Source organism: Pan troglodytes, chromosome 5 (genome assembly GCF_028858775.2).
Source record: "Pan troglodytes isolate AG18354 chromosome 5, NHGRI_mPanTro3-v2.0_pri, whole genome shotgun sequence".
In the NCBI taxonomy this organism is placed as follows: domain Eukaryota; kingdom Metazoa; phylum Chordata; class Mammalia; order Primates; family Hominidae; genus Pan; species Pan troglodytes.
In genome coordinates, this window is record NC_072403.2 from 9,098,515 (window position 1) to 9,112,612 (window position 14,098).

At 51.0% G+C, this 14,098-nt stretch overlaps 2 protein-coding genes and 1 long non-coding RNA gene across 15 annotated transcripts in view; 2 read left to right on the forward strand and 1 right to left on the reverse strand.

Moving 5' to 3' along the window:
- BPHL (biphenyl hydrolase like) overlaps nucleotides 1–6,511 on the forward strand; it is a 35,526-nt gene extending 29,015 nt beyond the window's left edge. For 7 of the 9 annotated variants that reach the window (XR_010157879.1, XM_009450409.4, XM_063812756.1 and 4 more), the window contains one exon: nucleotides 5,349–6,511. Coding sequence is in view for 6 of the 9 variants with exons in the window: in XM_009450409.4 (XP_009448684.1) it covers nucleotides 5,349–5,436 (88 nt within the window). In the remaining 3 variants the exon portion in view is untranslated. Of the gene's footprint in view, nucleotides 1–2,877; nucleotides 3,001–5,348 lie in introns of all 9 variants that reach the window. The other 2 variants (XR_010157876.1, XR_010157878.1) reach the window with 1 other exon arrangement.
- A 14-nt stretch (nucleotides 6,512–6,525) lies between these two features.
- On the reverse strand, nucleotides 6,526–10,450 carry TUBB2A (tubulin beta 2A class IIa). The gene is made up of 4 exons (XM_024357019.2): nucleotides 10,278–10,450; nucleotides 8,904–9,012; nucleotides 8,485–8,595; nucleotides 6,526–7,783 (listed from the first exon to the last, which is right to left on the reverse strand). Exons 1-4 carry the CDS (start codon nucleotides 10,332–10,334, stop codon nucleotides 6,723–6,725), a joined length of 1,338 nt encoding a protein of 445 aa, XP_024212787.1. The 5' UTR covers nucleotides 10,335–10,450; the 3' UTR covers nucleotides 6,526–6,722.
- Nucleotides 10,451–10,502: 52 nt separating this feature from the next.
- Nucleotides 10,503–14,098, forward strand: part of LOC129144208 (uncharacterized) — a 38,417-nt gene continuing 34,821 nt past the window's right edge. For 4 of the 5 annotated variants that reach the window (XR_010157881.1, XR_008548402.1, XR_008548403.2 and 1 more), the window contains exons 1-2: nucleotides 10,503–10,623; nucleotides 11,290–11,373. This is a non-coding gene — a long non-coding RNA (uncharacterized LOC129144208). The remainder of the gene's footprint in view (nucleotides 10,624–11,289; nucleotides 11,374–14,098) is intronic. The other variant, XR_010157882.1, reaches the window with a different exon arrangement.

Sequence of the window (14,098 nt, forward strand, 5' to 3'; positions counted from 1 at the left end):
CAAGAAATTAGCCAGGTATGGTGGTACGCACCTGTAGTCCCAGCTACTCAGGAGGCTGAGGTAGGAGAATCACCAGAGCATAGGAGGTGGAGGCTGCAGTGAGCCATGATCATGCCACAGCGCTCCAGCCTGGGTGTAGGAATGAGACCCCATCTCAAAAATAAATAAATAAATGAAAAATACTCAACAGACAGTAGCTGCCACTTTTGAGGATGGAATACTGGCATGGATACAGGTGAATAGGGTCCCCAGAGGACATTGGGGCATAGCTTGAAATTAGGTCAGGCAAGTTGCCATCTGTTCCAACTTTCAGCACCATTATTATTTGTGTTATTTTTAAATTTTTTAAGAGAAGGTCTCGCTCCGTTGCCCAGGCTGGAGTGCAGTGGCCCGATCATAGCTCCTGGCAGCCTCAACCTCCTTACCTCAAAGGATGCTCCCGACTCAGCCTCCTGAATATCTAAGACAACACCATTATTAGTGTAGGTATATGGGCATATTTGGGTTCTCCAAAAAAAAAGAACCAACAAGACGTATATGTGTGTATGTATATATATGTAGAAAAAAGAGATTCATTATAGGGAATTGGTTCATGGAGTATGGAAGCTGACAAGTCCCAAGGTCTGCAGAGTGAGTTGGCCAGCTGGAGACCCAGGAGAGCTAAAGGTGTGATTCCAGTCTAAGTCTGAAGGCCTGACAGCCAGGAGAGGAGATGGTGTGGTTCTAGTGTGAAAGCCAGGAGGCTTGAGACCCAGGAAGAGCCAATGTTTCAGCCTGAGTCCAAAGGTAGGAAAAAGCCAACATCGCAGACTGAAGGCCAAGGAATTCCCTGTTCTCAGCCTTCTTGTTCTACTCAGGCTTTTAGCAGATTGGACAAGACCCACCACACTGGGGAGGGCCTCTGCCTTTATTCAGTCAATGGATTCAAATGCTAACCCATCCAGAAACACCCTCATGAACACACTCAGAAATAATGTTTGACCAAATATCTGGGCACCCTGTAGCCCAGTCAAGTTGACACAAAGTGTACAGTCACAGGGTGAAGGGCTGATGGATGCCATCTCTACAGAGGTCTGGGCCTTGTGTTGGGTTCACCGGAGGGTGTGCTGGCAGGCTGGCAGCGAGGGAGCAGGCCTGGGATGTCTGTGCAGTGGGCTAGTTACTCTCCTCTGTCTGGACCACAGAAGGGAAGGAAGGGCCTCTTTCTGCAGCTTCCTTGGCTGTTTGGGTCTGGCCACCAGTGGTAAGATGGCCTTAGTCCTCCCAAGCAGGCCAGTGGGAGCCTTACCACTAGGTGGAGTGAAATGAATTGGCTTAGGTGGAAAAGATTCACACCAGTGATAATGGTTCATTTTCAGCTCCATAGAAAAGTGAAGCCAGGTTCTGGTGGGGAGGTAGACGCTGCAGGCAGCCAGGGCTGCAGCTTCCGTTCTGGACTGCCTCCAGCCTGGACGCAGTGGTTTGCCAGCTCCTCTGCTACTGCCCCAGGTGACAGTTCCCCACCACTGGCATCCCAGCCCTCCTCTTCCCAGGTGCTGCTTTCAGCTCCTCCCAGCTGCTGCTCAGGTGGAAGGGAAAACCATCAGCTCCACACGCTGCTTGTGGGCTCGTTACAGGATTTACTGCACACAGAATTAGCCAGTGCTTATCAAGTTGAGTCTTTTGTATTAATATTTCAAAAACAGTGTGGTCTGAGCCTTTCCAGACAAATCTTACATGCAAGATTGTATTAAAACCTCTCTTAAGAGAAGCAACCTCCAGTTGGAGGTGTTGTGTTAGCCAACAAATGTAGATTAATTGTGCTCCCCCGAGTCAGTCATTGTTTAATATGCTGCACAGATTAACACCTTCAGGAATTCTGCACATTGTAAAGTGCAATACAAATATACTAATAAAATAACAGCAGACATTTATTAAGCTTACCACGTCCCCGCAGACCCTATGCTGCATACGTTGAATCTACTATCTCTAGTAGATTCTATTACTGTCCGTGTTTTCCAGATGAGGAATTGTGACTCAGGGAGATGGATGTAGCCTGTCAGTATGGACTCTGTGCTGGTTAGACAAAACTGTCCTGGCCCCGTAAAGCCAGTGTTTTCCTCCCACGATGATGCCTCCAGTTTACATCCAACTGTCACAGGAAGAAAGCTTTCCTGCAGTCCAGGGCCCGACTAGGTCCCCACAGTCACAGCAGATTTGGAAAGGCTTTGTCCTCCACACACCACTTAAAAGCACCAACCCAGCAGCCCGAGGGTCCTCTAGCAGCCCACTGCAAGCCGCCACACTGCCCAGAAAGTAGCCTCCGGGGCAGTTTTGCTTCTAATGCTTGAGACATGGTTGCTTTTGAGAAATGGAGCTGCTCAGTGAGCTGTCGCCCCCACCATCCCCAAATGCCTGGTCAGCCCTAACCAGAGGAGAGCCTGGCCAGCCAGGGCAGCCCCCAGCTTCATCAGCAGCAAGGAGCTTGTGGTTTGACCATTACCTTTTTGTTTGTTTGTTTGTTGTGAGATAGAGCCTTGCTCTATTGCCCGGGCTGGAGTGCAGTGGCGGGATCTCGGCTCACTGCAACCTCCGCCTACTGGGTTCAAGTGATTCTGCCTCAGCCTCCCGAGTAGCTGGGATTATAGGCGCGCACCACCACGCCGGCTAATTTTTGTGTTTTTAGTAGAGATGGAGTTTCACCATGTTGACCAGGCTGGTCTCGAACTCCTGACCTCAAGTGATCCACCTGCCTCGGCCTCCCAAAATGGTGGGATTACAGGCGTGAGCCACCGTGCCCAGTCTAGTACCTTTTTCTTAGGTGGGGCTTTCTAGAAGAAGCAGAATGAAAAAGGAAAATATTTAGTTTCTGAATAAAAAGGGGCTATTGGCAACCAGGTTTGGATGGCGTCAGAAGGAATGCCTGAAGAAGTGATATGCCATGTTGCTGCCCAGTTTCACGCTGGAAGAGACCCTGTGCAAAGATCCAGCGGCCTGCTTTGGGTTCCAGTAAACACAAAAGTACGTACTGGCACTCTGCGGATTACAGACTCACTGACAACTTCCTGGATTCATAGATGAAGTTTTGTTACATTGATCCAAGGTGAAGGCACGCCACAGCAGGTTACTTGTGGCCTTGTTACTGTCTGTAACTCCCTGAGTTACAGATGAAAGTTCAGCTAAAGATGAAAAGGGCTCCAGGCGGGGCAGGAAAGGTAGCATCGTGAGGCCAGCATCTCACCTATGCCATTTTGACCTAAAAGAGCTGTATCAACAGAGGTAAAGTGACCCATACATTTACCTTGGGGTTAGACAGCTTCTAGTCCCTTGGACTATCTGGAACCATGTCTCTTTCTGAAGGTGCCACATGCAGTGAGGAACCTGCCCTGGCAGAGGAACTCGTGTTCATCCTCTGAGGCCCCTTCGTTTCCAACTGAGCCATGTGCTTAGCAGTTGGGGGTTTCCTACTAATTTTTCGGAGACTGTTATTGTTTGAAAAGTGCTCTCCACAGAGCATGTGATTAGATCTATTTGTTACTTGGGTGAGAATCTAGAGCTCCTGTCTTGCCTTGACAGCTAATATTCATGCCCATCTATTGTGGTCCTGTTTCCAAAGAGGAACACACAGCAGAGTTTCTGTGCAGTGAAACCTGTGTCAGACCTAAAGGAGGCAAGGGCTGCTGAGGAGCTTGAAATGACCCTTAAAAGATATCAAGGAGAAGAGTTGTCTTCATACTCTCTTCTGTCTGTCTGTCCATCTGTCTATTCATCCATTCATCCATCCAGCATTCAGAGCAGGTCTCCCATATTTTAATGAAGGGAACCTCATTTTTATTTCCTCAAGATCTAGAGATTAGGAAGAGTGCAGACAGTGCTGAACGGCTAAAAAGAAAGGATTCACAGCGAGGTTCTCCTTCCTTCCTTATGGGAAACCAACAAATCATAGCCAGATAGGCTGGACTGTCTACAGAGGAAGACTTCACATGTGGCAGGCTGGGGATTCCCTGCCTCCCAGTCCAGCTTAGTGCAGATTAGGGGATGCAATTTAGCCTATACGTGACCTTCTATGACCTCGCAGCATCCTTGGCAATTCGTTCTTTCCTGTTTCCTGAAAACAAAGGCCTTGAGTGTCCCTGCAAGCCCTGTTCCTTGTGTAGGCAACTCAACTGGGATCCTATCTCTGGGGTGGGTGCAACTCATCCTTCTTTTCTGAATAGTGTTAAAGTTGAATTTAGAATGTCGTAGTTGTTAGTAATAGCATTACTAATGTTCCAAGGCCCTCGGAAAGGTCCCAACAATGTGTCTTCCTTTCAAGTTGATTGTCTTGGTACCCCATTCCCACCCCCAATGTGGTGGCTGAGTTGGAAGAGGCCCAGCATCTTCCAAGCACAGCTCCCTGCCCCACAGTTCCTCCCTCGCACCTACTGAGGTTCTGAGCTGTCAGCCCCCCAGTATTGAAAGTCAAAAAATTAGGGAACATGATAACGCATTCTGCCTTAATATTGTCCTTTTAATGTCTTAATTATCATTGTAGACAAAGTGGCTTGAACTTAGGCTTTCATCCTAGAAGCTTTACCACTTTTACTGTTTCTATACTTTTGTAGCTAATAAGTCAAATGTAGAACAAAGAGAAGGCTGCATTTATTCAGGAAACTGTAAACCTGTCCCATTTGATCACAATCCTGTTGAAAGGAAGAAGCTTTACGAGGACAGTGTGTTTGCCACAATGCTGAGCCGTGACAGCTGCAGCAGCGGCTCCTGGAGCACAGGGCTGCTGGCATGGGCTCACCACCCTCACAGCCATTTGTCTGGCGGCTTGTATTCAGATGTATTTGTTCAGTAATCCAAAAATGGAAGGGTGATTTGGAACCCTGAGCAGCAGGCTGGGGGTGGCTGTGAATTCTGCTTTGCACTTGCCCACTACATCAACACCCCAAGAAACTCACCTGCCCCATCCCAGTGCATTCTGAACATTTCTTATTTTTATCTTCTTACCAACCTTCTCTCTTAAAATCAGCTTCATTAAAATGGATTTTTCTAGAGTAACCACCAAATCACCTCCCCCACTCTCAGTCCGTTTTCCAGTCAAACCATTTGTTACTTGATTCAGTTCCAAATATAATGTGTGTCTGCTACTGTTAAGTCATTGCCTTATAGTCAACCTCAGGGGTAGTCATAAACTCCAAGAGTTTCACGCGTCTGACTATATTCTTGGAAGATTGATGGGTTACATTTTTCTCCTCGATAGTGGTCATGGGGGAAATGTGTTAATTTTTCACTTTAGATGTTTGTGAAATGTTGGGGAGAGTGAGGGGTTTGTTCTTAAGTGGTGGGCCATTGACCCAAAGTGTTTTTAATTCCTTTTTTAGGCTGCATTTGATGCCAGAAGGCAAACACAACCTGCATTTGCGTTTTGCAGATGAATTCAACAAGTTAGCAGAAGACTTCCTACAATGAGAATGCACACTCGAGTCTTGGTGGTTCCTTCGTGTGGGGCTTGATCGTGTTGCTGCCTGTTAACATGATGCCTTTGAAACTCTCCGCCTTTGAAACTTTCTACCCCTCCCTTCAATCTTATCCTAACCAAATGAGAATAATGACATATTGAAAACAGCCTCTAGCTTCAGGCTGGGCACGGTGGCTCACAGCTATAATCTCAGCACTTTGGGAGGCTGAGGTGGGAGAATTGCCTGAGCCCAGGAGTTCAAGACCAGCTTATGCAATATAGGGAGACTCTGGCTCTACAAAAAAAAGTTTTTCAAAATTAGCCAGGCGAAGTGGCACACATCTGTGGTCCCAGCTGCTCAGGAAGCTGAGGTGGGAGGATCAGTTGAGCCCAATTCAAGGCTGCAGTGAGCTGTAATTGCATCACTGCACTCCAACCTGGGCAACAGAGTAAGACCTTGTCTTAAAAAAAAATAAAAACATAAAAAAAAAATAAAAAAGGAATAAAGCCTCTAACATCAATAGCTATGAAAATTAAATCCGATTTTCTAAGATGAAGTTGTGACAAGTTATACCATTGTCTTAACAGGTGAATTCCTGCCATAATTTATTTTCAAATAAATTTTAGGTGGAGAATGTGTAGTGTTAATGTTGGAGGTTTTAAGACATCTTGAATTTATACTGTACCTTTTATCTGAGAGGTTCAAGCTTCACTTGTGTTTTTATTTGTGTTTATCTATCATATTCAAAGAGAAGTAGGGAGAGTCCGTGCCCGAGGTCCTCAATTCTAAGATCAGAGGATGTCCAGAACAGCAGCAGATAGGGGCAGGTTTGCTTTACCCCATATCCCTCTCCTGGTTCACTTTTGAGAGATGAATACTTTGGGCCAGTAAAGGTGAACAAAATATGTATTTTCATCGCTCTGTACTAAAAGGACAGGAATGTTATTGATTAAAACACTAAAGCAGAAATCCTACATTGCTATTAAAATTAAACTTTGATTACCACAATAAAAACAGTAACAAGTTAAACCTTGAAACTTTATACTTAAGCATTGAGAAAGAATAAAAATTATTTGAAGTGAGAACACAGACCACAAGGTTTTCTACACATGCTTTTTTATTAGTATAGATACCTTCACAGACAATACTGTAATTTTTAGAGGAGTTCCACGTCATTACATCAACAGTGTGAATTTCTAACAGAGGCAAAACTGAGCACCATAGTTTACAAGTAGAAAGACCATGCTTGAGGACAACAGAAGTTCACTAAGGATGCACGATTGATCTGAGAAGTTTTTAAGCCTCGTCCTCACCCTCCTCCTCCTCGAACTCCCCTTGTTCGTCGGCCGTGGCGTCCTGGTACTGCTGGTACTCGGACACCAGGTCGTTCATGTTGCTCTCGGCCTCGGTGAACTCCATCTCGTCCATGCCCTCGCCCGTGTACCAGTGCAGGAAGGCCTTGCGCCGGAACATGGCCGTGAACTGCTCGGAGATGCGCTTGAACAGCTCCTGGATGGCCGTGCTGTTGCCGATGAAGGTGGCCGACATCTTCAGGCCGCGGGGCGGGATGTCGCACACGGCCGTCTTCACGTTGTTGGGGATCCACTCCACGAAGTAGCTGCTGTTCTTGTTCTGCACGTTGAGCATCTGCTCGTCCACCTCCTTCATGGACATGCGGCCCCGGAAGATGGCAGCCACCGTCAGGTAGCGGCCGTGGCGCGGGTCGCAGGCGGCCATCATGTTCTTGGAGTCGAACATCTGCTGGGTGAGCTCGGGCACCGTGAGCGCCCGGTACTGCTGGCTGCCCCGGCTGGTCAGGGGCGCGAAGCCGGGCATGAAGAAGTGCAGGCGAGGGAAGGGCACCATGTTCACCGCCAGCTTGCGCAGGTCTGCGTTCAGCTGGCCCGGGAAGCGCAGGCAGGTGGTGACCCCGCTCATGGTGGCCGACACCAGGTGGTTGAGGTCCCCGTAGGTGGGGGTGGTCAGCTTCAGGGTGCGGAAGCAGATGTCATACAGGGCCTCGTTGTCAATGGAGTAGGTTTCATCTGTGTTTTCCACCAGCTGGTGGACAGAGAGGGTGGCGTTGTAGGGCTCCACCACTGTGTCTGACACCTTGGGTGAGGGCATGACGCTGAAGGTGTTCATGATGCGGTCTGGGTACTCTTCCCGGATCTTGCTGATGAGCAGGGTGCCCATCCCGGACCCCGTGCCGCCCCCCAGAGAGTGGGTCAGCTGGAAGCCCTGGAGACAGTCACAGCTCTCTGACTCCTTCCTCACCACATCCAGGACCGAGTCGACCAGCTCGGCTCCCTCTGTGTAGTGGCCCTTGGCCCAGTTATTCCCGGCTCCGCTCTGGCCTGCCAGAGGGAAAGTGAACATTAGACACTAAAACATAAAGAATTTCAAAATCTGTCATTTTGACTATGGAGGAGAAGGTAGGACTGGTCTTAGACTGGCAGATTCTTCTCTTTTGAATACTCTTCTTTTACCTGAAGAAATATTTTTCTATGTCAGTGACCTCAAAAACACTGGGGATCATAATAAAGTAAGAAGTAAGTTTAGCTCATCTGAGGCTATTGATTGAGGAAGAGGATAGGATTAGAAAACTTAATTGGTTCTGAAATACATACATTTTTAAGAGGCATTCTCTTTATACTCAAGTACAATTAAACAGGCAAGGTGAAGGCAGTGTGACCAGCAGAGAAGGTGGCCTCAGCATCTGTCTAGCTCTGGTCATAACCTGTGCTTTTGGCCCCTGGCTCTTTGAAGTCCTTTCAAGTTGCCTATAGCCTATGAAGCCTGGCTTGAAGCTTTTCCTTGCTCTTTCTTCCTTCCAGTCTGAGGCTGCTCTGCACTGGGAGGGCTGCAGCAGCCCTCTGCAGGCTGGCGTTGATCTGTGAGCCATGACCGCCTATGGACTGCATGGAGCTAGGCCAGGACTCAGGGCTGCGGTGGACACAGTGTCACCTTGGCACTGAACACTAAGAACTGTGCTTTGCAGGGCTGTTAGGAAGAAGGTGTGTCATTTGGCCAGTTCCCAGTGATCATGACTACATACCGAACACGAAGTTGTCTGGTCTGAAGATCTGGCCGAAGGGTCCAGACCTGACGGAGTCCATGGTGCCAGGCTCCAGATCCACCAGGATGGCCCGAGGTACATATTTGTTACCTGCAGGAAATAAGAACTGACTCAGGCCTGTGCTTGGGGAGGGACTCACAGCAGCATTCAATTCCAGCATCTGAGACAAAAGGAGAACAGGAGATTTTCTGCTTTTAAGAAAAAGGAGGTCCTGAGTGTGCTTAGCCGTGGCAAACAGGCAGGAATCTTAGGAAACCATAAAACATGTTTTTCCAGCAGTTGGCATTTGAAATGAATATGCAAGAAGCATGCCTTTGTCACGTGCATGTTCCTGGGACGTTTCATCTCCCACATTATGGAAAGCAAGGATTCCTGCGCACACACATCCCGCTACTCACCAGCAGCCTCATTGTAGTACACGTTGATTCTCTCCAGCTGCAAGTCACTGTCTCCATGGTAACTGCCTGTGGGGTCGATCCCATGCTCATCGCTGATGACCTCCCAAAACTGAAATGAAAAAAGAACCACACCATGGCTCTACATCCTGAATGTCACTAAGGATGGCCTTGTCCTCCTCCCATGTCCTTGGAACAGGGGCTTTTGTGGTCAGACAGTTAGTAAGTGCTAGACAGAGAGCAAAGAGCTGCACCCCCTATTTCCTGCAGCAGCCACTGCTGAGGGGCTTGAAAATCCGCAGAGCATCGGCCATATTATGGGGATAGACTGAAAGGCTGGGAGGGGCCCTGGAGGAGGAGGGGACACAGCAGATGCCCTTCTAGGGAGAGGGTGGGGAGAGTAGAGAAGTGGAGAAGGGGTACAGGAAGGCTGTGTCACCCCAGGCAGGGCTGAATGCCATTGCATCCGGGATGATTGATGGGTCGTGGCAGGACCAAGGACAGGGGGACCCACTCTGTGGCTGCCTCCAGGGATCAAGCTCTCTTGGCACAGATCCCAGGCACTCCTGCAACAGTGCAGGTTTAAGCCACCGATCTACATGCTGGCACTGACCACCGGAGGGACTGGGCGAAGGGCAGCAGGAGCCTGGGAGGGCACCTGGGCGGCAGTGGAAGGAGCTGGCCATCGTGAGGGCGCTGGCTCCATTGTGAATTTGCGGCGGGGGGGGGGGGGGAGGCTGGGTGGGCAACATGGCGGTTCTCAAAGAGACCACGTCCTTGTACTGGCGCCCGCCCCCACCCATGCACCAGACCCGCTGCTGCCTCCCACACAGCGGTCGGTAATTGCAGCCCCCACCCAGCGCAGTCACCTGCCGCCTCGGGGACTGGCAGCAAGACTATCGCGTTGTATGTCATCATGTCAAGACAGTGCCCGAGCAAGGGAATTTATCTAACACCCTTGCCTGTACGACCCAAAGGGACGCCTCTGTTACATCTGCCAGTCCAGTGACACTGCATGTTTTCATTCAAACCGTAGAGAAAAATATACAAATTAAATTCACATGAAGCTAGCGCAATAAATATGACCGTACCCCCGACCCAAGTTTCTGAGACAAATACACCCAGGGGAATGCCAACCGCGTCCCGCAGAAGGGCTGTGTCCCAGGGAAATCGAAAGGGCCCCGATTAAACGCACACACAGCTGCGGCGCTGCGGGCATCCTGGCGGGTCATGCAGCCTCCCGGACCCCGCCCGGCGGCCTCGCCGCGGAATGTGCCACCCGGCCAGCCCGGGTCCGCCGCGGCCTCCAGCCCCCGCCCCGGCCCCAGCCCGCACCCTCGGTTCCAACCCCGGGCCCCTCCGTGGCGGTGAGCCCACCTTGGCGCCGATCTGGTTGCCGCACTGGCCCGCCTGGATGTGCACGATCTCGCGCATGGTGCCGGCTGCGGAGCGGTGGCGCTGGCCCTCGGAGCGGTGCGCGGCGTGGACCAGCGGGCTGGGCTGCGCAGAGACCTGCCGCCGCCCCCCCAGCTCAGTCTTTTATACACGGGGACCCGCCCTGCCCGGTGACGTCATGACGGGCGGGGCTGCGGCCGCGGGGGCGGTGCGGCTGGGACTGCGGCACCGCGAGGGGGAGCCGGGGCGCGGTGCGAGGTGTGGGGGCGCTCGCCCTATTGCTGCTGCCGCTGGGTCTAGGGTGGGCGGCCGGCCCCGCGGTCCCGCGGTGAGTGCGGTGCCCGGGCCTCGGGCCCAGCCGCAGCCCCCTGCCCGATCCACGGGCACGGGCGACCCCTGGCGCTGGGTCCTCCGCTCACGCCGCAATCCCCACCCCGAACCGCCCACTCTGGACCCCCGAGGGGGGCTGGGGACCGGGGGCCCCGGAACCAGGGGGAGGGGCTGCCTCGGAACAGGGTCCTCGCCTCCTAGGGACGGGAAGAGGCGTCAAGTACCCTTTGGAGTAGGGAGCCGGAAATTGAAGACCCATTTGCAGTGGGCTCTCCAGCGGGTGGCAAAGGTTTCCCGCATCCTGGGCAGGGTCCTGGACGCCGTTTGTGGGGGTGGGGTGGGCAGCGTGGAGAGGAGTGGGGGGCCCCGGGGAGCCGACGGGCAGCTGCCTGAAAGGAATGCCAGGATGGCGGGGTGGGCGGCCTTTCGCCCCTACAGGGGAGGAAGATGGCTTGGTCGGGGGCGGGGGTTGGAGGGGCTAGAAAAGGGCTGGATTTGTCACATGTCCGCTTTGGGCTCCTGCGTCCTTGTAAAGGCCTTTTAAATGTGGAAAATTCTGCGGGTGTGTGTGTGTGTGTGTGTCTGTGTCAGAGAGGAAAGACAGGAGGAATATATCTGCCACGTTGATGTGTCAGCTGATGGCCCTGCCCCTTACACCCCTTAGGTCGCCTGATCCTCACAGAAGCTGTCGGAGCTAGGCTGTCCAGTTCGGTAGACCCTAGGCACGGTGGCTGCTGAGCATTGAAACGTAGGTAATCTGAACTGAGATGGGCTGTTAAGTGTGAAGTACACCCTGGATTTTATGGGCTCAGTAGGTTAAAATAATGTGAAATATTTCATTACTGATTCTTAAATATTGATGGTCTATCAAAATAATAGTGTTTTGGATACATTGTGTTAAATGACTTGTTTTGAAATTAGAAAATGTAAAATTACATACTTGGTTTCCATTTGCTGCTCACTTATGCATATTTTTGTTGACTACCACTGGCTTGTGGTAAGCATTATTACTACCCCAATTTCATAGCTCCGAAAGCGAGGCTGAAAGACCTGACCAGCCACAAAGCCAGGAAGGGAAGGAATCTAAAGTCTTTGTATAAATAAAAAGCCCAGGTGAGTTTTAAAGGCTTGGGTGGGCTGTGGTAAGGACCTGACTTAATTATTCACAAAGATGGCCCTGCATGGTGGACTAGGTAACAGGGGCCTGGGGACTGCCTTTGGTTCCCAGCACATTCCAACTATATAATGATGATAATTACAGGTGCCTTGGAGCTGGCTTTGTGGTAGGAGATGAGAAGCCATATATGAAAGGACATTGAGTTTATGGAGTAAAAATGCCTTGGTAAAACCCAAGGTGATGGGCCGGGCGCGGTGGCTCACGCCTGTAATCCCAGCACTTTGGGAGGCTTAGGCGGGTGGATCACGAGGTCAGGAGATCGAGACCATCCTGGCTAACACGGTGAAACCCCGTCTCTACTAAAAATACAAAAAAATTAGCCGGGCGTGGTGGCAGGCACCTATAGTCCCAGCTACTCGGGAGGCTGAGGTAGGAGAATGGCGTGAACCAGGGAGGCGGAGCTTGCAGTGAGCCGAGATGGCGCCACTGCACTCCAGCCTGGGCGACAGAGCCAGACTGCGTCTCAATAAAAAACAACAACAACAAAAAAAACCCCAAGATGATGCTGTCATTCCTAATGTGCACCCTACCTGCCACCTCAATAGTTGTTCTGTATCGGAGGTGGAAACTAAAGCCAGATGTCTGTGAGTAGCCTCTTAGGCCAAATTAGGTCTTAATCACTCCAGCTTTAGGAAGCGCCCAGCATCCTCCCAGATGTAGGTAGGCAGGTGCCTAGTGCCTCTTCTCAGGGTGGGGACAGATTTCCTAGAATTTCTCCTCCTCTCTCCCCTCTCCCTGCTGCTGGGCCCCCAGTGGACAACCTGTCCCTCGGATGCTACTCCCAGGTACCCAGGGCTTGACCTCCACCTTCTCCCCACCCCCACCCCAACTCTCACATCTTGGCTCTTCACCACAGCCGGAGCCTTCCAGATCCTCTCCAGAGAATGGCTCTCCTTGGGGTACCTTCACTCATTACACAGTTCTGAAAAGATTTTTCCAGAGATAATTGCTTCTTGGCCTTTGTGTTTTAATTCAGCGTGAAATCTGAGGCCAAATAGGAGCAGAGGATGAGACCTGAAAGGGACAGCACTGGGGACACAGGGACCCCTAGCAGCTGGGCGTTTCCCGGCCTGTGGAGCATGTACCCACTCTGCTGTTCCTAGCTCAGTCCTCCAGCAAGTCACTGCACCTCTCTGAGCTTCTCTCGCCATATCGGAAGAATGGAAATGGGTTTTTCTTACGTTGGGAAGCTGGGAGGCACTGTGCGTGAACTGGACATTAGTGAGTGCACAGAAAATAAATCCATGGCAGTGTTCACAGGCGCAGGCCAGGTACCTGATTGTCTGCTCTGGATCGCTGGCAGTGAATGTTCTGCCCAAGTCGGCCTTCTCCTGCCTAGCAGCTCACGCCCAGCCTACTTCTCTCTGACGCGCTCCTCCCTCGGTGCCGCCCGTGATGTGTGTTAGTATATAATCAGAGAAACTCACACGCGGAGTTTTAAATAATGCCTGCCCTGCCTAAGGTGACTCATCTGAGGCTGTGAGTTCCTGCTCTCCCCTCCCTCGCGGCAAGTGTAGATATCCCCAACCCCACCTCGCTGTCACTAAGCAACTCGACCTTGTACAGCACCGATGCAGATAATAACAGGAGGAAATAGAGCCTGCTAATTGTCCCCTTCCCTAGAATAGGTTTTTAAGGAGCAATCTCTCCCCTTTCATGTATTTCTCAGTGTCTAAAGAGGAGCAGCTCCACCGGCTGTTGGGTGGGCCGGGGATGGGGAAGGGGAAGAGGACCAACCTTCTCCAGCCTCAAGTCACTTCCTGCTTTAGACAGGATGCCACTCGCAGTGTCTGAGCCACCCCTACCCTGAAGGCATCATTGGCGGGGTGAGGGGCAGGGGGCGGGGAAGGGCAGGTGTAATGACAAAATTCAGACTAGAGAATGTGTTCCAGGTAGGAGGCGGAGCCACATCTGTCTTTTACAAAAGGACATAAGCTCTTACCCTTTTGCCTGCCCTTCCCGCCTGCTGCTTCAGAGGGCCCAACAAGAAGGGTCCTGGTGAGAATGTTCTAGTGAAAAGTACCCTGTGAATATGTGGTGTTATGATGATATCGTTACTGTTCACTGATGCCATCTCTAAGGGTGACAGTCATGATCTAGTTGAAATAGATTTAGTTGGTCCAAGTAAGAGAGTCCTGGAACTTCAAAAACACTAGTTTCCTCTGCAGAATGATGAAAACCCAAGGCCATCCCAGCAATACAATTGTCTAAATTTGTATGGTACAGTCTTGCATCCTGTTTGTGCCCTCAGAAAACTAGCCACACTCTCTGCTCCAACTTCTCTTTCCCGTGAAAC

Excerpts from the sequence above, each read along its gene's own strand:
- TUBB2A (XM_024357019.2), bottom strand. The coding sequence starts at position 10,334 with ATGCGCGAGATCGTGCACATCCAGGCGGGCCAGTGCGGCAACCAGATC. Across the intron at positions 8,596-8,903 it reads GTACTACAATGAGGCTGCTG|GTAACAAATATGTACCTCGG; the intron begins GTGAGTAGCGGG and ends TATTTCCTGCAG. Across the intron at positions 7,784-8,484 it reads ACCAGACAACTTCGTGTTCG|GCCAGAGCGGAGCCGGGAAT; the intron begins GTATGTAGTCAT and ends TCCCTCTGGCAG.